General features: G+C 38.6%; 1 protein-coding gene across 1 annotated transcript; it reads left to right on the top strand.

Moving 5' to 3' along the window:
• Positions 1-7,770: 7,770 nt before the first annotated feature.
• On the top strand, positions 7,771-9,129 carry LOC110875643. Its single transcript, XM_022123844.1, has one exon. The coding sequence runs from the start codon at positions 7,771-7,773 to the stop codon at positions 9,127-9,129; it is 1,359 nt and encodes a 452-aa protein (XP_021979536.1).
• The last annotated feature ends 15,133 nt before the right edge of the window (positions 9,130-24,262 follow it).

Genomic DNA, 24,262 nt, shown 5'->3' with positions numbered 1-24,262 from the left:
TTAGAGTTTTACTAGCATAATAAATTGGGTGGAAATGTTTTTCTTTTCTTTGTCCCAATACTGCTCCAACAGCAAAGTCGCTTGCATCGCACATGATTTCGAAAGGAAAATTCCAATCTGGTGCTATCATGATAGGTGCATTGACTAGCATTTCCTTGAGGGTTAGAAATGCTTGATTGCATTCCTTGTCAAAGATGAAGGGTGCATCTTTTTCAAGCAATTTTGTTAGAGGTCTTGAAATTTTCGAAAAGTCCTTGATAAATCTTCTATAGAATCCGGCATGCCCTAGGAAACTTCTGATTGCTCGCACGGAGGATGGAGGAGGTAATCGAGATATAGTCTCAATTTTTGCTCGATCAACTTCCATTCCTTCGCTTGAGATTTTATGTCCGAGTACTATTCCCTCTGTTACCATGAAATGGCACTTTTCCCAGTTAAGGGCGAGGTTAGTTTCCTCACATCGGGATAGCATTCGTTCAAGATTATCGAGGCATTGATCATATGAGTCTCCAAAGATGGAAAAGTCATCCATGAAGACTTCCATGGTTTTTTCAATCATATCATGGAAAATGGCGACCATACAACGTTGGAATGTTGCAGGCGCATTACATAGACCGAATGGCATGCGTCGATATGCAAAAGTTCCGTAGGGGCATGTGAAAGTTGTTTTCTCTTGGTCTTCTGGTGCTATCGGTATTTGGAAGTAACCTGAAAAACCATCTAAGAAACAATAAAATTTATGACCGGATAATCTTTCTAACATTTGATCAATGAAGGGCAAAGGAAAGTGGTCTTTCCTTGTTGCTTCATTTAATCTCCTATAGTCTATACAGACTCTCCATCCTGTGACGGTTCTTGTGGGTATTAATTCATTTTTCTCGTTAGTTATTACCGTCATACCTCCTTTCTTTGGGACTACTTGGACGGGACTTACCCACGGGCTATCGGAGATAGGGTAGATTAGTCCGGCGTCGAGTAGTTTGATGACTTCATTTTTAACCACTTCTTGAACATTGGGGTTCACTCTTCGTTGTGGTTGAATCACCGTTTTATAGTCATCATTCATTAAAATTTTGTGCGTGCACATGGAAGGACTTATTCCCTTAATATCTACAAGCTTCCAAGCGATCGCATTTTTGTGTTTTTTAAGTAGGTTAACTAATTTTTCTTTTTCTAAGCTAGTTAATTTAGACGAAATAATTACAGGTAAACTACCATCTTTGCCTAGAAAAGCATATTCCAAACCCTTAGGGAGTTCTTTGAGCTCGATGGGTGGGTCTTTAGGAGACACTTTATTTTGTGGCTCATCTAGATCAAGAACTTTAAAAGTTTGTTCTATGGCTACCTCTTCGTCGACAAAGTGGTCTTCCTCGTGGTTTGTATCAGGTGGTTCAGCTTCATCTTCAATTAGGGGGTCATTGTTGCCAAAAGGATATTTCATTGAGCGCTCAAGATCTATGCTCCTTTTGAATGCCCCTAATTGAAGAGTTAGATTGTTGAATTTCCGGTTTTTCAAAGCTTTGTGAGTTTGTACAAAAGGTTTTCCCAAGACTAGGGGGGCATCATCTAAGATGACGAAGTCGGTTGGGATTACCATTTGATTTGTTTGAACCAAAATATCTTCGACTACACCGATTGATTTCATTACTTTTCGGTCGGATAGAAAAATGGGTATTTGAAGTGGAGTAAAATCACTAATACTTAACTTTTCAAAAATGTAGTTGGGCATTATGTTAACACAAAGATCTTTATCAATAGTGATATTACTAATAAACGAATTTTGAAAGAAACATGGAACCGGTGTGATGTTAATTTCAAAAGGATCTTCCTTTATTAGCGAGGTTTGATCATTAGTTAACTTAACACTAACCATTTCTTTGATTTTAGCACTAGTGTTTAACTCTTTTAAAAACTTGGCATGAGGGGTTATTAAACAATGGTTTTCGAAAGTAGGTGACAAGAGAATAATTTCCTCTAAATTAGACTCTTCTTCACCATTTTCGTTGTTTAACTCATGTGTCTGTTTTTCACTTTCTTGTTCTTCCATTTTTACACTTTCAACTATCTCTACGTTATTATTACTTTTTAACTCTTCTCTCGCGCGGGATTCCTCTTCCCGTGCGCGAGATTCTTTTATGCAACGTTCGATAGTTTTAAGTTGTTCTATTATCCGATTAGTTACTTCGGTGAGATTGAAAGAATTCGGATCATCAAAGTTTGAATCCGGTTGTTCGATCCTTGGTTCCTCATAGTACCCATATGAAGTAGATGGTTCACACCATTGTTCTTCATTGTAAGTGTATGATGGATAAGGGTCGAAACTTTGTTCTTCATAGTACTCATATGAGGTGGGTTGTTCACGCCATGGTTCCTCGTAATAAGTGTATGAAGGTGGTGGCTCATATGTTGAATCTTCAAAGTATGAGTATGAAGGCTCATACCTTGGTTCATCAAAATATGAGTATGAGGAAGGAGGTTCATACCTTTGGTCTTCATAGGATGTGTATGAAGTTGATGGCTCGTACCTGGGCTCCTCATAATGGTTGTATGAATTGGATGGTTGATATGAGTTATTATATTGAACCGAGCGTGCATTACGACAATTAGTGCAATAATTACCTCTATAATCATCCTCATCATAGGTGTAGTTGTAACCTCTTGAGTATTGATCCATAGGAATCACTCAACAGACTACAACTGAGTCTCGGGACCAGAAAACAAAAATAAGACGGAAACAGAAGCTGGACACGGCCCCGTGTTGGGTGAACACGGCCCCGTGTTCAGGGACTGTATCTGGGCGTTTTAATTAAATTAACTGGTCACTTTGAGCACGGGGGCGTGTTGAGTGAACACGGCCCCGTGGTCAGACTCTGTATCTGGGTATCTACTCTAAAAATATGCAGCACGGGGGCGTGTTCAGCGAGCACGGCCCCGTGTTCAAGCTACTGTAAATGCTAAACTAAACTAAAATGCAGAAAAAATGCGCGCGTTTTGAAAAGGTTTTAAAAAACTGATTAGGCCGTCGATTTCTAACTTTCTTAAAATCCTTGTGTCCCCGGCAACGGTGCCAAAAACTTGATGTGCGTTAGGTGTAATATATTTTTAGATGTTTATTTAAGCCCTTTTTACACTTTTAGCCAAGTTTTAAATTTATAAAACACGATATTCACTAACACTAAACACACATATGGGCAAGTGCACCCATCGTGGACGTAGTATAGTGTTGGTAAGATACCGAGGTCGTCCAAGGACACAAGAGCTTTTAATACCGGTTTATCCTCAACGTCTAATCAAATCAAAAAGTTAGAAAAATGTTTTAAACTAAGAAAAATAAAAACTAACTAAATGCTGAAAAATAAAATAAATAAAAACAGATAGACAAGATGAATCACTTGGATCCGACTCGTGTATTAGTATAACCTTTGATTATTTTTGCACTTTTGCACTTGTTTAAGAGATTATCTTAGTTATTGTAGTAGGCCCCTCTTTTGAAGGCGACGTTACCCTCAACCCAGTAGTTTGAGTCAGCAAGGATACAATCCTAAAGGGTCGGATTATTGGAAGATAATGAATTAAGTTATTAATGCAAATTATGGTAGGCCCCGCTTTTGGCGGTGACGTTACCCTCGGCTAAGTAGTCTGAGTCAGCAGGGATACAGTCCTAAATAGCCGGGTTATAGTATTAATAGTAGTTAGCTTATGAGGGGGTCAAAGAGTTTGGATCCCCGCCATCCAATACCTATGGGTATTGAAGGAGATCCTACTAAATTTGACCCAGGTCCCAAGCAGGACCTCTAAACGCTGAACAAGGGCAAGACCCTTACCAAACCGTTCCCTTAACCCCCGACCAGGTAGCCAACATACCTCCATATAGACCGTGGAGATATGAATGGTGAAAATCTTTTATTTTATATAGACAGTAAAATAACGCCAAGACACCACGGACAAACGATAAGGAAAGATCACCTTCAACATAAGTAACTAGTTATTAAAGTCATTAATACAAAACCAAATAAAAAGTGCAAAAGATTAAAAATAAAAAGTATTATACTAAACACTTGTCTTCACCAAGTGATGTAAGAGACTTAGGCAAACATGGCCTTGATTGTCAAGAACTCTTACGATCAATCTTGGATCCCGAGACGACTCACACACTCTACGATGGACAATGGATGATGGTGGTGGATGATGGTGTTATGGTGGTGATGGGTGGTGGATGAAGTGTGAGAGAGGTGGTGTGCCAAGGGATGAGAGAGAATGAAACCAAGCTCCTCTATTTATAGGCTGAACAGAACGCTGGACACGGCCCCGTGTCCGCTGGACACGGCCCCGTGCCCGTCTGACATTCTCTCTCTTCATTAATTGTAATTGCGAATTACAATTAATGCGCCTGCTGTACTTTCAACACGCCCCCGTGCCCGCTGGGCACGGCCCCGTGGTGAGCAATGGAAGCTTCTACTGGTTTGTCTTTTCTGCTGCTTCCTGGGCACGCCCCCGTGTTCACTGGACACGGGGCGTGTTCAGACTCTGTTCTCTTCTCTTTGTCTTGGGAGGTGCCGTTGAGGGTCCGGGCAGTTTACTTTTGTTCCTTTTCTTGTATTTATGGTAGAATTAGTGGTCTTTTTGCTTCTTTTGTGATTTTGAGCTCATTTCATCCTGAAAATACAAAAGGAAGACAAAAACACTCTTTTTCCAACATTAGTACTTAAAAAGGGTTAGTTTTATGCCTTAATTGATGTGTTTTATATGTTGCATTTTACACACATCATTCAATCTCAAGTTCCATTTATCCGGTGATAGCGTTCCTCCTTCCATGAGCGGCTAAATTCTTGGAGGTTTCACCCCGGTGTAGGTTTTTGTAAGTCTAGGGTTTTAACTTGTTCTTGGTTTGATTTTGTGACAAATTGCTATTTGATTTTGAAGCTTATGACAATTGTCTTACATTTGTATTGAATTCATAAATTGTCGAGTTAAGATTAAATTTGACTTTATGAAATGTTTATGTGCAATTATGCCTTGTCTAGGTTAGAGTTTACATGTTCTTGGTAATGAAGTGCATTTTTGTCCGTTCTTTGTAACGTTGATAGCTATTGGCACCTAAGCCTTGTAACACTAAATTCGTTAGTCACTTTTGCAATTGAATCAAATCTAAAATGTGTAGAAATCCTAGGATTGCAATTACCGAACCGGGTGTGAACCTTGTTTAATTATCTTGTTTAAAACTATCAATTACAATTTCGTGCATTTGTTTTAAGTTCTCTTTAGTTAGTAATTAAAAACCAAATTGTCGGTTCATTCCGACCCATTTCCTAAACAACCAAAAATTCATAAAAATAATCTAGTAAGCTTCATAATAGTGACAAACCGTTAAAATCAATCAAGTCCATTCGCAAACCACATACTCTTCGTGGTTCGACCCCTTGCTACCACTAGCTATTTGTTAAGGGTAATTAGGGCTATAAATTTTATCTTTGACCGGAGCGCGACACTCCGATCAAATTTTGGCGCCGTTGCCGGGGAGTGCGTGCGCATTGTGTTTGGATATTGTTTGAATTTGTGTGATTAACTGTTTAAATTGCATAATTTCTTTTCTTGTACTTGTCTTTTTCCTTGTTACGCGGGTTGTGTTACTTGTGCATGTTACAGGTAGTGCATGCATACGCGGAACTCCAGGAGGACTTCACCTTTAGTCTACGAACCGGAAATTGAAAGAGTTGCAAGGAGAAATTTAGCAAGCCGGTTAGAGGCAACACTTGCTTCTAATCAAACCACCACAACACGACCACTCACACCGACCATTGAAACCGATTCAATGGCGAACCAAAACTCCAACCAAAACCAAAACCAGAACCAATTTCAATACCGAAGCAACTTCAATCCCGCCCAAAACGTTCAACATATGCCTCAAGGACAACCGGGTGGCAATAACAACAATGGACCACCCACACCACCTTTTCAAAACCAAAATCCCAACAACACCCAAAGAACACCCCCACAGCAAAACCTTCATCGACAACAATCCTTACCCCTAAACCTTGATGATCGGAATGTCAATTCCGACCGTCGAGGCAACCGAGATCGTGGCAATCCCGCGAACGAAGACCCATTCTTCAACATAGACGATTTAAGGAACGCTATCCCCTATGATGAGCCGTTTAGTGTTCCCGGTTACCAATCACCGGAACATGTAAGCATTCATACGGAAAATTCGGACGATGGAGGATACTATGATGATCGGGCGAATGATGACGAAGATTGGGGGTACGTGAATCGGGGTAATGGTTATAATGCAAGAAGGTATGAAGATGAGGAATTTGGCTACCAAAACGCCAATTATGTTGGGGATGATGATTACGGGTATGGGGATGGAAGAAATGATGGTTACGAGAACAACCATCAACCACGAAACAATTATCAACGAAACCGGAATGATGGGTTTTACAACAATAACAACAATGCTAACCATAACCGGATTCCTCGTTTCGTGGGAGGTGGCAATCAAAGGGGTAATCAAGGTAGAAATCAAGGTGGGGATAGAAGGGGTGAGCGAAGGGACAACCGAAGACCGGTTGATCAAGAAGTTAATGGTCCACATCGTCGTCAACAACCTCCACGGGGAGTGAATGACCGTTTTAGGCCGGTGGTCACCGAGAATGATTCACCAATTGTTTGTGAGAGAAGGATGTTTGATTGCAAACCTCATTACATCAACATATTTCCTCACTTCAATGGAAGGTCTAACGACGAACCGTACACGCATTTGGCGGAATTCTCATCTATATGTAACACAATCGGGGGGCACAATTTTGCATTGGAGGAAGTCAAGCTTCGACTATTTCAACTCTCATTAAAGGACAAAGCGAAGCAATGGTTCCTCAAACTTCCGGCAAATAGTATTCGAACATGGGGAGAAATGCAACAAGCTTTTCTTGATGAATACTATTCGATGGCAAAGACCGATGATGCTCGTGATGAAATTAGGTCTTTTCGCCAACTATCGGGTGAGCCATTGCATGAAGCATTCACATGATACAAGGAGTTGATGCGAAAGTGCCCACATCATCAAATAGAGAAGTGGGAGTTAGTCAAGTGTTTTGTACGGGGTCTAGACGATAACACATGGAACCGCCTTGAATCAACGAGCAACGGGATTCTCTTAAGCAATCATGAAGATGATGACTGGGATTTTTTGGAGCGGATGAGCAAACGGTCAAAAGAGAAGGAATCGGCCGATAGAGCCAAGAAACATCCCATCTCCCGGTCACTTCCCGATCTTGATTCTAAGGATAGAATTTCTACCTTAGAGCGGGAAATGGCTCGTATGAAGAAGAAGGAAGTGAACACGGTACAATTCGCGGTGTGTGAAGAATGTGGAGATATTGGCATAGCACCGAGCAATGTCCAACAGGGTTGAGTGACTACACCGAAGATGTAAACCAAGTATATGGAGATCGAAAGCAATATGACATGAACTCCAACACTTACCATCCGGGTTTGAGAAATCACCCTAACTTCCGGTATGGTAATTCTTCGAATCAAATGAACCCGAATTTTCAATCGGGTAATCAAGGTGGTCAAGGTGGGTCCTTGTATAACAATCGTCAAGGTGGTAACCAAGGGGGTTATCAAAGGAATTACAATCAAGGGGGTAACCAAGGACATCAAGGTCGCGAAAGCAACTATCAACGGAGTTACAACCAAGGTGGAAATGTGGGTGGTGCATCAAACTCCCAAGGTGATGATTCGATAAGTTCGAAGTTTGATGCCATCATGAATGCTGTGAGTAATCTTACTAACTCACAACAAGCTCTTACCAATTCACAACAAGCTCTTACTAATTCATACCAAGAGTTCAAAGCCGAAGTAAAGAAAGAGTTTGAAGTGAAGGATAAATCTCAAAAGGCATTAGAGAAGCAAGTGGGGCAACTTGCTCAAGAGATGGCTCAAATTCGTGGAAGTGGAGGAGGACTTCCAAGTGACACCATAATGAACCCGAAGCATCAAAGCTCAAGCACGGGCAATATGAGGAATGTACACATTAGTGCGGTAAGTCTTCTTGTGAATGACGAAATTTGTAGTGTTCAAAGCATTCCACCACCACAATTCGTTGATGGTGTAGTGGAAGATGTAAGTGATGAGCCGGAAAGTGAAAATGAACAAGAAACGATTTCACAAAGTAAAATTGAAAATGTAACTAAAAATTCTTTTTGTGAAAATTGTTTAAATCAACTTAACCCGATTAACGCATCAAAATTTGAAGAACGGTGCCCACCAAAGGACGAGAGGTGGGAAAATTTTAAACAAGCAAAAATTAATTTATCGTTACTCGATGACATTAAAAAGGTTCCGGCTCATGTGGAATGCTTGAACGAGTTGAGCATTGAAAAACGGCATAATAAATTACCCAAACCGATTGATTTGGTATCACATGTTAGTGCCGTCTTATCAAGTGCGCTTCCCCAAAAAGCTCAAGATCCAGGAGATCCTCTTATTCCAATTCAAATTGGAACATTCAAAATTGAGAGGGCGCTCCTAGATCTTGGAGCTTGTGTGAGCATCTTGCCCGGGAGTCTATACGACCAATATTATTTTGGTCCATTGAAAAAGTTTGACACCCCCGTGGTGTTGGCTGATCAGACTCCCACGCATCCAAGGGGGGTGGTGGAAGATGTGATTGTGAAGGTAGATGATTGCTATTACCCAATGGACTTTTTGGTAGTAGACTATGTTGGGTGTGTTGAGGACACCAAACCGATAGTCATATTGGGTAGACCGTTCCTGGCAACTGCTAATGCCATAATAAATTGTGCAACGGGAACGGTAAGCATGAAGTTTGGGGATCGGGAATTAAATTTAAATATTTTCCCAAAATTTACTAACCCACTCGGTGAGGATACGTGTCCCAAGAAGGACATGAATCCAAACAAAAAGGTATGTGCTATGGTTGGTAGGTTTGGAGAACCAAAGAAGAAGACGGTCAAGAAGAAGAATGCCAAGAAGTTACCTCAAGAAAATAAGAAGGAAAAAGAGGTGAGGAAGTTTGGACCGTTTGGCAACAAATGGTATGAATCACCGGTGGATGATTTTGAGGAGTTAGTGGGCGGCAAGCACGCCATTCGACCACCATGAGATGGTAAGTTAATTGTTGTTGTATATTTTTTTTCACAATTCATTTTAGTTTATCTATTAGTCTAGTTTAGTCGTTAATTTAGTTTTTTTTTAATATAAATTTAGAAAAAAATGTTGTTTTTGATAATATAAAAAAAACTAAAAATATAATAAGATTAATAATAAAATAAATAACGTAAAATGAAAAAAAAAGAAAGCTTTTTTATGTCAACCATGACATCAGCATGAGGTCATTGATGACATCATCACCATCTTCATAACAAATATGCAGAAACGAAAACCGTTCACAATTCCGACGCCGTTAACGACAGTTCCAAGCTTGTTTCCGACGATTAAGCATCGGCGACGCAAATACGGCGTCGTCGACGGCTGTTTTTAAGGTTGACGTTGAATGAAGGGACCGTAGGCAGGAAGTATTCGCGTCCCGGTGGTTTTTGGTTGACGGGATTGGCGTCGACGACGCAAGAAATAGCGTCGCCGACGGTGTTCAAGACGTGGCGTCGAACAGGAAGTGCCGTAGGCAGGGAAGCTTTACGCCGGACGGGTTTTTGTGAACAAGGCGGCGTCGACGACGCAAAATCCGTCGTCACCGACGGCCGTTTGAGAGTTTGCGTCGAAGGATAGTGGCGTAGACAGGGGAAAACAACGTCGGAGGTTCTTTATGATTCCGGGTGGCGTCGCTGACGGCGGAGTCTCCGTCGCAGACGTAGCTCGGTTCAAGCAGACGCTAAATTTTTTTTTTTCCGTCGTTTTGGAGTCAGCTGTGTAAAGAGTCTGGTTGTTTATGAGTTGGCTTGGGCGGTAATCAAAATCTCAAAAATGATTTTCAGTTAAAGCTTGTATAAGATTTATTTGGATGAGAGATTTGCACCAACCGATTGTTGCTATGTAGGAGACCCGGGTTTTCGGACCTAAAACAACCGATTGCTTTAAGGTTCGTGTAAGTTTTGGGCTAAAACGAATGAAATGTTTGATGAAAACATGAACGGGTCGAATAATCATACATGAATAATAAGCCGATAGCGTGTAAGTTAATAATTTCCTTAATCCGGATATGGGATTTTAAGTTCATATGATAGAATGTGAATTTACAAGCATGTAGGAAGAAACGGGAGGTTAAACGGGTAAACGGTTCAAAAGTTATGCGCGTTTTAGTGCGTACGGACGATGAAACGGATCTGCAGAAAAAGGGGTTTTCTAGAGGGCGTCGCCGACGGGGTTAGGGCCGTCGCCGACGGGCTCTAGAAAACCAATTTTCCTCCGACGCCTTATTTACCTGTCTACGGGTGTTTCTGGCTACGGGTAAATGCAAGGCCCGTCGCCGACGCCCCTAGGGCCGTCGGCGACGGCCTCCCCAAGTTCCAAAAGCTGAAATCTTGCTATTTAAGGTGATTTATGTATCGTAGGCTTTGGTTTGTCATCCGTGGTCTATGGCGGACGTTCCAAACATGATTTTGATGGTTCCTTAGATGTTTATGGGCTATAAAGCTAAGTCTAAGACCCATGTAAATAATGTATGATTATGTAAGAGGTACGCGTGATCTAGCACGTGTACGTAAAGGTATGCATGTATGTAATGATGTAGGAAAGGTATGTACATATGTAGATGTGTATGTATGTATGTATAAAGATATGTACGAGTATATGCATGAATGTAATGATGTAGGAAAGGTATGTACGAATGTAGATGTGTATGCGTGTATGTATAAAGATATGTACGAGTGTATGCATGTATGTAATGATGTAGGAAAGGTTTGTATGTATGTAGATGTGTATGTATGTATGTATGTATGTATGTATGTATGTATGTATGTATGTATAAAGATATGTACGAGTATATGCATGTATGTAATGATGTAGGAAAGGTATGTACGAATGTAGATGTGTATGTATGTATGTATAAAGATATGTACGAGTGTATGCATGTATGTAATGATGTAGGAAAGGTTTGTATGTATGTAGATGTGTATGTATGTATGTATAAAGATATGTACGAGCGTATGCATGTATGTAAAGATGTAGGAAAGGTACGTACGTATGTAGATGTGTATGTATGTATGTATAAAGACATGTATGAGTGTATGCACGTATGTAAAGTTGTAGGAAAGATATGTACGTATGTAGATGTGTATGTATGTATGTATGTAAGTACGTATGTATGCATGATTTAGACACGTTGAGGGTTAACGTTATTAATGGTGTACCTTGAGAATGGAAAGTAATGTAGGTACATTATTGAAGCCTCACCAGGAAATGGATACGCAGATGAAATGCTTAAAGTTTGAAAGATGACGAAATGTGAAGTGTACGCGAATGAATCTTGTTTATATAATGTGTGCTAATGTTATGAATGTATGTGGTGAGTGCAGGTTGTATGGATAACGGGCGATTATCACAAGGATTAGAGATCGAAGACCGAGTCACAAGATAGATTGTACGGGAATAATTGAGTATGTATTATTAGTAATCAAGACTTATGCGTTATCTTTGTAAAAGATACATATTAAAACGAACTTTCAAGTAAGTCAAGACGTTTGTAATGAAAGAAATTTTATGGCACGAATTTCCGCTGCAACTTTTTGTCAAATACGAATTAGGGTCTTACAAGTTGGTATCAGAGCCCTGGTTTGAGAGAATCAAGTACAAGAAAGTAAGTACTTGAACTCAAACTTGTGTGCCCTTATGATAAGGAACCCGTACAATCTAAGACTCGATCAAGATCTAAATGTAGAAGCGAATGTAAGTATGTACTTATGTATACGTATAAAGAAACTGACGGTATGTTTTGTGCAAGGTAAGTATAAGTGTTTGAGGAAGATGACCCTTGAATGCAGTCTAGGATGAATGCTAATGCAGGCAAGGATGCGAATGGACAGACGGACCCCAAGTACGCAATGTTAATATGTATGGTACCGGTGTTAAAAGAAAAAAAAAGAAAGAAATCTCCTTGGGAGGGTAAGTATTAAATGGAAGACAACGATATTGTCTTGATAAGATTGTAAGAATGTAGCACGAACTGAGACCCACTACTGTAGACATAAGGCGGTAATTACCTGAAGGCACGAAATTAGTATGTGAATTGCGCACCTGGCCAGTACGCAAGAAGCATATGACATTCGTGAGACCGTGGTAATTATCGCAGGTATGTCCGTTATAATTGGGTAGCAGGTGGGTGTGCGGGAGAAGTGGGTAGTAAGACTCTCGGGAAATTGAGAGTACTATGTAGGAATGAAAGACATGAATGATAAGAACGAAGAATGTTGAATCCGAAAGAAAGTACGGATCAACAATGTATGAATGCAATGCTTGAATCCTCGAGACGGATTCAAGGGATGAAAAGCGTATATGCAATGTTTGAATCCGCGAGACGGATTCAAAGAATGAAAGATATGAATGTAATGCTTGAATCCGCGAGATGGATTCAAGGGATGAAAAGCGTATATGCAATGTTTGAATCCGCGAGACGGATTCAAAGAATGAAAGATATGAATGTAATGCTTGAATCCGCGAGAAGGATTCAAGGGATGAAAGGCGTAAACGCAATGTTTGAATCCGAGAGAGGGATTCAAAGAATGAAAGATGTGAATGCAATGTTTGAATCCGCGAGACGGATTCAAAACATAGAAGGTACGAAAAGTATGAATAATGTGTTCGAATCCGCGAAACAGATTTAAGATATAAAAGACGGAGCTAGTCTACATAAGAAGAAGTCAATAGCTTGACCATGTATGCGTCAAACAAGTCATATAAGTAAATGTAAAGCAAATGAACAAAAGAATGATAAAAAAAAGAAAGAAATATCCGAATGTGTAAGTAACAAGGGATATGTATGGTACAAAAGACTATAGAAATGTAGAATGATGTTAGCTACGGAGTTAAGCACGTAGGTATGACGATGATATAGCAGTTTTGTTGTGATAACAAAACAAGAGTTAAATGTTATACAATGAGTCTATAGAATGGAATCTTAAAGGATGAGATAAAAGTACTAAATCCGTTAAAAACGGATCATATGAGTGTAAGTATTATTATAAGTTTGAATGAATATGTAAATTAAACTGTTACTAAACGTTCAAGGAAATGAGAATGTTAGGTGAAAATATGCCATGGGAAGTATACATTTGCTAAGAAGTTAATTGTATGAATAAATACGAAATGAGATGAGATGATTACTTATAATTATGATGTGATCATAAAGTCAAACAATGATTGGTGTATGTATAAATGGAAGTGAGAAAGGTTTCGGGGACGAAACCTTGTTTAAGGGGGGTAGACTTGTAACGCCCCAAAATCCGAATGTTTATAATCGTTAAATGTTCTTGCATGGTACATCAAGGAATGAATGACTAGGTTATTTAACCAAGTTAACAAAATGGTAAAAACAATTAAAGGAAGGAAAGTTATGCCCCTTTATAATTAGTGACAACTTGAGGGGTTAAAGTGGGTTAAGTTGAAAGTTGAATTAATAAATAAAATTTTACACACACAAACACACACACGATCGTGTGTTCTAGAGGGAGAGCAGGAGCTCTCATGAAGTCAAAACCCTAACTCCATCTAATCCATCAAATTGGAAGGATAAATGAAGCTCAAATTCAGAACCGAACACGAATTTGTGATCACCTACACTAGGGGATCATAAGGTATGTCTTAGATTCTAGATTGGTGATTACCCACGAAGTGGGTTGTGTTGTAGATCATGAATTGGTATGAAATTGAGCATGAGGATATGTTAGAATCATCATATAGAACATGGATTATGCATGGTTTAGGTTAATTTGATGTTTAGAGGCGAAACCCATTAGTTATGGTAAGAATAATGACTTGAATCATCATCCATGTCTAATTCTTGTTGTATGTTGTTTGTATTATGTGAGTATGATGAATTCTTGTTAGATGAGTTGAAAGAAATATGGTGTTGATATGCTTGATGTTATGTATGAAGGATAAATGCTAATTAGTGGGAGGATTGGATGAATTATGTATAAGATTAGAAGAATATGCATAAATTAGTTGTACATTGTGCTAAGATAGTGGTACGCACACCAAGTGTTTGATGAAATGCCTAGGTGAGCTTAATAAATGAAATTGTATGTAAGTAAAAGATGATATGTATATACCGTTGTCCGTATAGTCGATTATGATGTTACGGGTATATAATGATAAGTCGAAAGTTAAAGTAAATGGACCGTTGACTTCTAAAAGTCAACTGTCATGTTGTCATAATTGTAAGATTAAAGTAAGTTATACGATGCGTGTTAGACGTATGTGTGTTTAATGCGATGACATGACGGATTCCACGAGTTGGAAATGATATGAATTTGGTTACATGTATTATGCTTGTTAGAAGTGACTATGAACGTCAAATGTGAATTATACGATCGATATGATCGTTAACATGTACAATTGTGTATGCTAATAAGAATGTGATTTCGATGACATGGAAGTATAGGAATTATGTCGAGACGGAATCAAGCACGGAAGGCTAACAGGTCAAGAAGTGGCGAGGAAACGAGTATGAACATGGACGCACAAAGTAAGTGATTTCCGTAATCACTTCTTAGTTGTTTACGTAAAGATATGTGCTAGTTAATTAAGTATGATAATTGAGGACAAATAAGGATGGTTTGTATGAAATCGATGGTTTTCGCTAAGTAGATGTAATGGATCAAAATGTGGTTTTATTACTATACCGGAAGGGTTGCGTAAGTAATGAATACGGTGCTATAACCGGGTATGGGTAGAATGGTACATAAGCACGCTAATCAAGAATTAGAGGCGCGAATTAATAGTATAAATACCCGGTTGTGAGTTATGGTTAATGGACAATCAAGTTAGCAAGTTGAAATTGTATTAACCAAGTTGTTTTCGTATAAATGAATGAAATGAATAAGTTTAACGCATACCGGGTATCGGGTACGTAAATCCCAAGTACGAAACCCCGGATAATGTAAAAGTATTATGGTTATAAGGTTCGTGTAAGTTTTGGGCTAAAACGAATGAAATGTTTGATGAAAACATGAACGGGTCGAATAATCATACATGAATAATAAGCCGATAGCGTGTAAGTTAATAATTTCCTTAATCCGGATATGGGATTTTAAGTTCATATGATAGAATGTGAATTTACAAGCATGTAGGAAGAAACGGGAGGTTAAACGGGTAAACGGTTCAAAAGTTATGCGCGTTTTAGTGCGTACGGACGATGAAACGGATCTGCAGAAAAAGGGGTTTTCTAGAGGGCGTCGCCGACGGGGTTAGGGCCGTCGCCGACGGGCTCTAGAAAACCAATTTTCCTCCGACGCCTTATTTACCTGTCTACGGGTGTTTCTGGCTACGGGTAAATGCAAGGCCCGTCGCCGACGCCCCTAGGGCTGTCGGCGATGGCCTCCCCAAGTTCCAAAAGCTGAAATCTTGTTATTTAAGGTGATTTATGTATCGTAGGCTTCGGTTTGTCATCCGTGGTCTACGGCGGACCTTCCAAACATGATTTTGATGGTTCCTTAGATGTTTATGGGCTATAAAGCTAAGTCTAAGACCCATGTAAATAATGTATGATTATGTAAGAGGTACGCGTGATCTAGCACGTGTACGTAAAGGTATGCATGTATGTAATGATGTAGGAAAGGTATGTACATATGTAGATGTGTATGTATGTATGTATAAAGATATGTACGAGTATATGCATGAATGTAATGATGTAGGAAAGGTATGTACAAATGTAGATGTGTATGCGTGTATGTATAAAGATATGTACGAGTGTATGCATGTATGTAATGATGTAGGAAAGGTTTGTATGTATGTAGATGTGTATGTATGTATGTATGTATGTATGTATAAAGATATGTACGAGTATATGCATGTATGTAATGATGTAGGAAAGGTATGTACGAATGTAGATGTGTATGTATGTATGTATAAAGATATGTACGAGTGTATGCATGTATGTAATGATGTAGGAAAGGTTTGTATGTATGTAGATGTGTATGTATGTATGTATAAAGATATGTACGAGCGTATTGTATGTAAAGATGTAGGAAAGGTACGTACGTATGTAGATGTGTATGTATGTATGTATAAAGACATGTATGAGTGTTTGCACGTATGTAAAGTTGTAGGAAAGATATGTACGTATGTAGATGTGTATGTATGTATGTATGTAAGTACGTATGTATGCATGATTTAGACACGTTGAGGGTTAACGTTATTAATGGTGTACCTTGAGAATGGAAAGTAATGCAGGTACATTATTGAAGCCTCACCAGGAAATGGATACGCAGATGAAATGCTTAAAGTTTGAAAGATGACGAAATGTGAAGTGTACGCGAATGAATCTTGTTTATATAATGTGTGCTAATGTTATGAATGTATGTGGTGAGTGCAGGTTGTATGGATAACGGGCGATTATCACAAGGATTAGAGATCGAAGACCGAGTCACAAGATAGATTGTACGGGAATAATTGAGTATGTATTATTAGTAATCAGGACTTATGCGTTATCTTTGTAAAAGATACATATTAAAACGAACTTTCAAGTAAGTCAAGACGTTTGTAATGAAAGAAATTTTATGGCACGAATTTCCGCTGCAACTTTTTGTCAAATACGAATTAGGGTCTTACACTATTATTTTCGTTTACTAGGTAAATGAACTTTGTGGGTGTGTTCTCTATATAACCCTTACGAGACCTACTCGTCCTCCCGAGCTATCGGGAGGTTTAAAAGGGCTTGTTGCATACGCTAAATGCAACCGTGATTCCTACGAAAGTGAGTTAGGTTTGTTGTTGTTGTAAATTATCTTTTCCACATAAATCAAAGTAAATTAACTTATGACTTGGTAATATTTTCATAAAAGTGGTAGAACTAGGTAACTAACAAGTTTTAATGGTTGTGAGAAGCATGCTTCTACACAAGGGTTGAGATTTGTAGGTACATTATGTTCGGGAGACGACCGCTTTGTTGAAAAGATGAAGAGCACACGAGGCACTAGCGAGAAAACCAGGTGCATACGTTTCTTTTTATCTTTATTTTTTTTAGTTAGCAAATAAGTGGAATGTAATTTGTATTTTATTTCCGGGATGAAATTTTGGGGAAGTTAGTCGTGTCACATCCCTTGTGCGTTTTAAAAACTCTAGTTCTTACACATTGAGGACAATGTTTACCTCAAGTGTGGGGATGAGGGAGTAAAAGTTTTTCGATTTTTGACCCGTTCATTTAAACACTACACATTGAGGACAATGTTTACCTCAAGTGTGGGGATGGGGGAAAAATTTCAAAAATTTTTCAAAAATGTCTTTGTTTGAAGCGATCTAAAAAGCACAAGTAACTAAGTTAACAAGGGATGACACAACCCATTTGGTCTTTTGTCATGGTCAAGTTCAAGTTAATAGCATGACGGGTATTTAGCGGGTGGTTATTTGGGAGTAACTCGCCTAAGAAACTTGCAATTCATGTATATCATATTCCATACCCATATACGTGAGATTTTGAGCCACTTGTATACATTATATATACACATATTTCTTTGTTTGAGTGGACCATTAGTCATGTATTGTAGAACTTGCATCTTTTGATACGTTTGAGACCATAGACCGAATACAAGCACGAGAATGATTAAGGCATTAGGTAAACCTTTTCCTTTTACACCATTTATATATCCTTACCCGAAATCTATCCCCTAGTCGCCAACTTTGAGCCTAAACCTTTCGTTTGACAACCCACTTAGCCCATAACCATAAGCCTTTTCTTTTTAAACCCGTGTGATGAAAATTCGATTATAGGAGTATATGTTTGTATAGTTGTGAGTTGTTTTTATATATATAAAAAAAAGAAAAAATTCAGAAAATGTTGCGAAAAAAAAGAGAGATTGATAAAGCATTGAGAAAAGCAAAAAAAAAAGGAAAAAAAATAAAAAAAAAAGATGTGTAGCAGTTATTGAATAAAAGGCGAAAATTGTTGCCTATTAGATTGATGTTTATAGTTAGTTTTGTTTAGTATAGTTGTTTGTAATAAAAGAATCGAATTTTCGTCACCTTAACCACTTTAAAATATCTTATTTCCTACCCTTAGCCTTGCCCCGTTACAACCCTTTAAAGACCTTTTGACTTGTGCTTAGTATTCGTGATCAGTGGTGGAGAATGATTGAGTTGCAAGCTTATGCGGGTACATGTTCTATTCGGTTTTTGAGTGATTACTTCCAAAAGTGCTAATACATCATAAAATTAGCCGACTGGTAAACCGAGTGGAGTGAACATTGTGAAGGATATGCATTATTTGTGAGTTTCAAGGGCGGGTTAATCTTGGATAACCACTTTTACATGATTAATAATTTATTGCTAAATATGTCGAAAATTGTAAAAAGTTTGAACTGAGCATGACATTAAACCTTAACCTTTGTCTCGGGAATGGGGAGTGTGTTTCTCATGCGACCCACGTGAAAGTGAAAGATAGATTTGCTTGAGGGCAAGCAAATGACAAGTGTGGGGATGTGATACATGGTCGAAAACCGGTGTTCTTATTGGTGTAACTTGATGTTTTCACATGGGTTTTAATTTTGAATAGCCTACTTTTAATTAAAATTGTGTTTTGCAGGTTTGATGAAGTTTAAGGAGCTATTCGGGAGCTTTACGGACTATCGGGACGAAAAATGGACCATCGGAACGCGAAACGGGTCAATCGGAAGCGAGAAACACAAAAACAGAAAAATGGGTTTTCTGTGAGGCATAGCCTACGCCACCAGTGTGACAACCCGTAATTAACGCCTTTTTAGTTACGCGATTAACAAACGTTTAGAGCGATAATAAATAGCGTTTAAAGCACGAATTAACTTAATTAGGCTCCTAGATGCCTACGAACGCTTATCGGACATTACAATGCGCATATGACAATTTTCAGAACAACTGCGTAACGATAAACGCCAATGAACTGATGTCGTACAAAATACTAACAACGCCGACAAATATTAAATTTTTACAATGCATTTGAACTTTGTAATTAAATTTTTATATCAGTAGTCGAAACCGGATCGGAAAACAGTTTAAAACAACGAATGACGCGATTATTACCGTAGTCGACGAACGAACGCGCAAACGACATCTACCGGCACTATTTTACATGTTTCTAAATCTAAAATTGTGGTTTATGATGATACGGTGAATTCGGGTTTGAAAACGGATTCGTAGGAGTGACGGGCCATTCAAAACACGCGGCTGGGCTTGTGGGCCTTGGGCCCAAGCCCACTAAAAACTACATCTAACCTAAGTATAAAAGGGTAATGAAACCCTAATCTCATTCCATAGATTAGCCGTTCACTAACACCTCTCCTCCCTAAAATTCTCTACAACTATTACCCCAAACCTTATCCACAATCCATGAACCAAAATAAGAAAACATGCCCCTAATTTCCTCACCCTCCTTCTCGATTTCCTCTCTGCAACACAAAAAAGGAATTCTGACTTTCAAATCTCAAACCTCACTCTTCATCTATAAACTCTACAAAACTCATATCTCCTCTGCAACTTTCATCGAACACAAGCAATAACCTGCAACCATCCTATTTCGAAGAGGAGAGAGAGGCCGTTCAAGAGAGAGAGAGAGAGATGATGAAAAGAAAGAGAGATCGAAGAAGAAGGAGCCGCCGGCGATGAGCCGGCAGAGCACGCCGGCGATGAGCCGGCGGAGCACGCCGGAGACGGCAGTGCAGCGGCGGCGGAACTCGGCAGTGGAGTCACGACGGTGGTGCTCATTGTTTTCCAACTCGGTTCCGGTAAAACCCTCTATTTCTTTTATTTTGTTTTCTTATCTTCTGAAGATTGATGTTCTGTTACTGTGGGTGATGATGTTGAAACAAGATTGAAGATGATGATGCCGATGGTGACGACGACATCAGGGGTTCCTTTCAACAGATTTCGGTCCGGTCAACTTAAGTCAACGGGTCAGTTGGTTCGGATCAGGCTCGGGTCAAATAGTGTTCGCGTCAACACTCGGTCAAAGCTGGTCAAGGATGGTCAGACTTAGTCAGCTTCGGTCAGCCTGTGGTTCGGGTCTCAGTATTCGGTTCGGTTCAAACCGGTCGTAGTCAACGTACGTTAACTTGGTCAACCACAGTCAAAACATGGTCAACTGTCGGGCAAGTCAACGCTGGTCAACTGGTCGTAGTCAGTCAAGACCCGGTAAAGTTTTAACGATGCGTTAAACTTTATATAAAGATCCGTTAGATTTATAGTTATACGCGACCAAGCTCGACCCACTTTGACTAGATATTAGTTACGTTTTGATACGTTTGACGAAAACTTATTATATATTGATTTGTTTGATTGAATTATCGTTGCGTTTTGATTTAAAATATCGACACTTTTGATGTCGAGGTTATCCTAAAAACAAACTCTGTCCGATTTTCGTTAAAAACCCGGTTTACGAAACGTATATGGTCATAAAGACGACACTTATTGAGATACAAGTTTTCTTATAAAAATAAATATAGAGGTATATTTGTTTTGACGACGTTATGAGATTTTGAAACCGATACCTAGTTAAAATAAATATGATGCTTATATTTATTTCAAACATCGTTATCCCAAACGCTTTTATAAATAAACATAATGTTTATATTTACTACGAACATTGATATTTCCGAACGTTTATACAAATAAACATAATGTTTATATTTATTTCAAACGCCCAAAACTTTTAAATAGTTTGTAAAATAAATAAAATGTTTTATATTTATTTCAAACGTTAGCGATTCGGGATTTACACTTTAAACGTTTAGCATTCGAAAATCATATATATAAATATAATTGTTTATGTTTATCTCAACTATTTAGAGTTCGAACATTTTTATAAAAAGAATATATTTGTTATATTCATTTCAATGTCAAGTATTCGAATAGATATATATATATATATATATATATATGTATATATTTATTTATTTCCATCATACGATACTACAACGGTATATTACCATAGCATATACGACACAACAAGACGCTCACTTATCCGTATACGTATTTCTAATTTACGACGACCAACATGGCATCGCAGGTATAGATTTATATTTGAATCTATATAAATATATATCTAAATCACTCGAAAACTAAGTCGATCTCGAGACTTGGTTTTATCCCGATTATAAATGGGATCAACTAACAATAGTTTGGTTATTTCAAACCAAAATATTAACACATTTATAGAATCAATTAGTTAACGATTTGGTAGAGCTCGGACACGTAGTTTAGCTACGTTTAAACTAGAAACTGACAAGTTATTCCCTGTTAGGAATACTATAGATGCACGCTAGCTACATCACATTCGTGGAACGACACTACGGAAACACACTAAGCTAGCATTGCACAGGAACGTCAAGGTGAGTTCATAACCCCCACTTTTTACTATTTTACATTTTTATAAATGTTTTCGGGGGTGGAAAGACATGCAAGTTTTGCAAAAATAAACAACTTTTCGATGAACGAAAACTCATATTTATAAACCGTGTTGCGAATGAATTTCAAGGAACTTAAATGGTTTACGAATGATTTCGATCAAACATACCGGTTTTACAAATTTGATTCACATATTACGAAACGTGCATGATTTTCTAATGGGTACGGGCGACACAATCGAGGTGATTCGACACAATCGAGGTGATTCGACACAGTCGAGGGGATTCGACACAGTCGAGGTTATTCGACACAGTCGAGGTGATTCGACACAGTCGAGGTGATTCACACAGTCGAGGTTATTCGACACAATCGAGGTTATTCGACACAGTCGACATGATTCACACAGTCGAGGTGATTCGACACTAAAAACCGTCTACACAGGTTGAGTACTTCCTATGTCGCCGCATACGTTAATGTCCTCGCGAAACATTAACGATCAACCTGTTCATAGACGCTTTACATACCCATTTACAACACTAAAACTTTCACGTATTCATAAGATTCATTTGATGGAAACTCACAAATACATGAATTACAAACTTTGGTAACGTTTTTCAAGTTATACCTAAGTAAGAGGAAGCGCTGATCCTTCTTACAAAGGTTCGTTTGGGCTCGGCCCATTCTCTCTCGTGCAATGCACAAACACTCTCATGGGCTAGACTCACAGTCCTCATATATCATGCCAAGAAAATGATTTTTCTATATTTTCTCAACAACTTTTAAACCGGTTATCAAAAAGATTTATTTTAAATCTTTTCAAAACAAACTATGAACTCGCTCAACTTTATGTTGATTTTTCGCATGTTCTTTCTCAGGTTGCATTTTCAAAAATATGGAACGGTTGGAATAGGAGAACCCATGGTGATTTGAGTACTTAGCGGGCGTTCACTGTTTAGAAGTCTTAGCTTATTGCTTCCGCTGTGCAATGAAGATACCGGTCCAGTCACGCCAGCTCTGATTTTTCGGGGTGTGACAGATTGGTATCAGAGCTATAGGTTTCAGCGAATTAGGTTTCTGTAGAGATACCTAGGCTTTAACCTCACTCTCCTCTGGGGACTTAGATATCAAGAATTGAACACGTACAGAACGCCTAAGACTCGAATATGGGTTCCAACCGTTGCCAAGAAGAATGATCGACTGTTTTGATTTTAAACATATACAAATGTTGTGTCGATACACAGTACACGAAACAATTACACACATAAAGCAAGACTTTGAGAGTTGTGGTAACACACATTTAGGACCTCAGGAAAACTTATGACGAAATTCATTAAAGGTCCCCACGTAGGAACTGTGATTATTAACTCGCGCAAATGCCATTACATTAGGTCGCCTATGCTATTTTAATTATCCGAGCAGATAATCTACGTGGAATGAAACGCTAGTGCGCGAATACACGTGAAACTTAAACTATACGTCAGCGGACGTTGAAATACATCACACACGACTTTCGAGGCAAGGCCTTTGGAAAACATGATTGAGCATGACAACAACGATGCTAACCCCGTCAGTGGGAGAACTACTGATCGAAAGCGGCAAATTGGCAAGTGATCCTGCAAACGACACGAATCACACTAAGGTACGCTTAAACAAGATTTCATAACGATCGATGCTTAGTCTAAAGAGACTCACAATTGTTGGCGCTGCAAAAGAAGTCACACATCTTCGCATTTCCCCTACTTCGTTATGGCGATTACGCTATGTTCGACATTCCATGGTAATGTCATGTAACAATCGGTCATCACACAAAATTCCAGGTAAGTTCCTTAAATTTCTTTTATTGAAATTCCGACTTTTGCATCTAGTGAGTAGATTTTTGCATTTCTACTCCCCCTAATGGCCATTGCATCACGAAGATTTTATTTCATGATAATGAACACTTAATTGCTTCATTCTTGGCAAATTCTTACGCTACACTTGCATTGTTTGCTACGCATGTGGTTTCACTTCGAATGGTTGTTTTGTCAACATCTCATATATTATTTCGCTATACTAAATCTTCGCATTGTATTCTAGACGACCCGTATTATTGCAAAATGTTGACTCTTTGGTATCGTGTCAACGGATTTCTTGGAAAACTCATTTTCTTTCGAGTGGTATACATGGTTTTTGTTGTAACCATGTCGAAACTTTTCTTATCGAGATACGAATTCATTGTTTGATTTTATTTCAGCCAAGTTCAATTGATTGAACTTGCTCGTAATATATATTCGATTCAAAAATTCCATATGATGGATTGAGGCCATCATATTCGAAATAATCCCAACAAGCGCTTCATTTGCTTTGAACCATAACATGCTTGTTTGGTCTTCGACTTCATTGAATCGTTTTCTTTGATCACGATCACCTTGTGGTGGCGTTTTCACAAGTTTGAAGCTTGCGCTAATCTCTTTGCTTAACTCATGTACGGATTTAATTATTTATTTAGTTGTTTATTGATATTAAATCCGCTTTGTTAATTATCATGTTAAAACATTCTTAATACAATCGTGTGTTAAGATAATGGTACACAAGTTCATGTCATATCTCGGTGTCCCTCTTAACGGATCTTTCATCATCGAACGGACATTTTGGTGATATTCATTGCTTTTCATCTTTACTCGAAAACATTATTTATTTGCTTCATTATCAATTGAAAATCTCATGATGTTTGTTTGGAACAAACATTCACATTTATTTCGTTGAGCCCTTC

This window comes from Helianthus annuus, chromosome 17 (genome assembly GCF_002127325.2).
Source record: "Helianthus annuus cultivar XRQ/B chromosome 17, HanXRQr2.0-SUNRISE, whole genome shotgun sequence".
Lineage (NCBI taxonomy): Eukaryota > Viridiplantae > Streptophyta > Magnoliopsida > Asterales > Asteraceae > Helianthus > Helianthus annuus.
The sequence above is the reverse complement of the archived record's forward strand: the minus strand, read 5'-3'. Positions and strand labels throughout refer to the sequence as shown.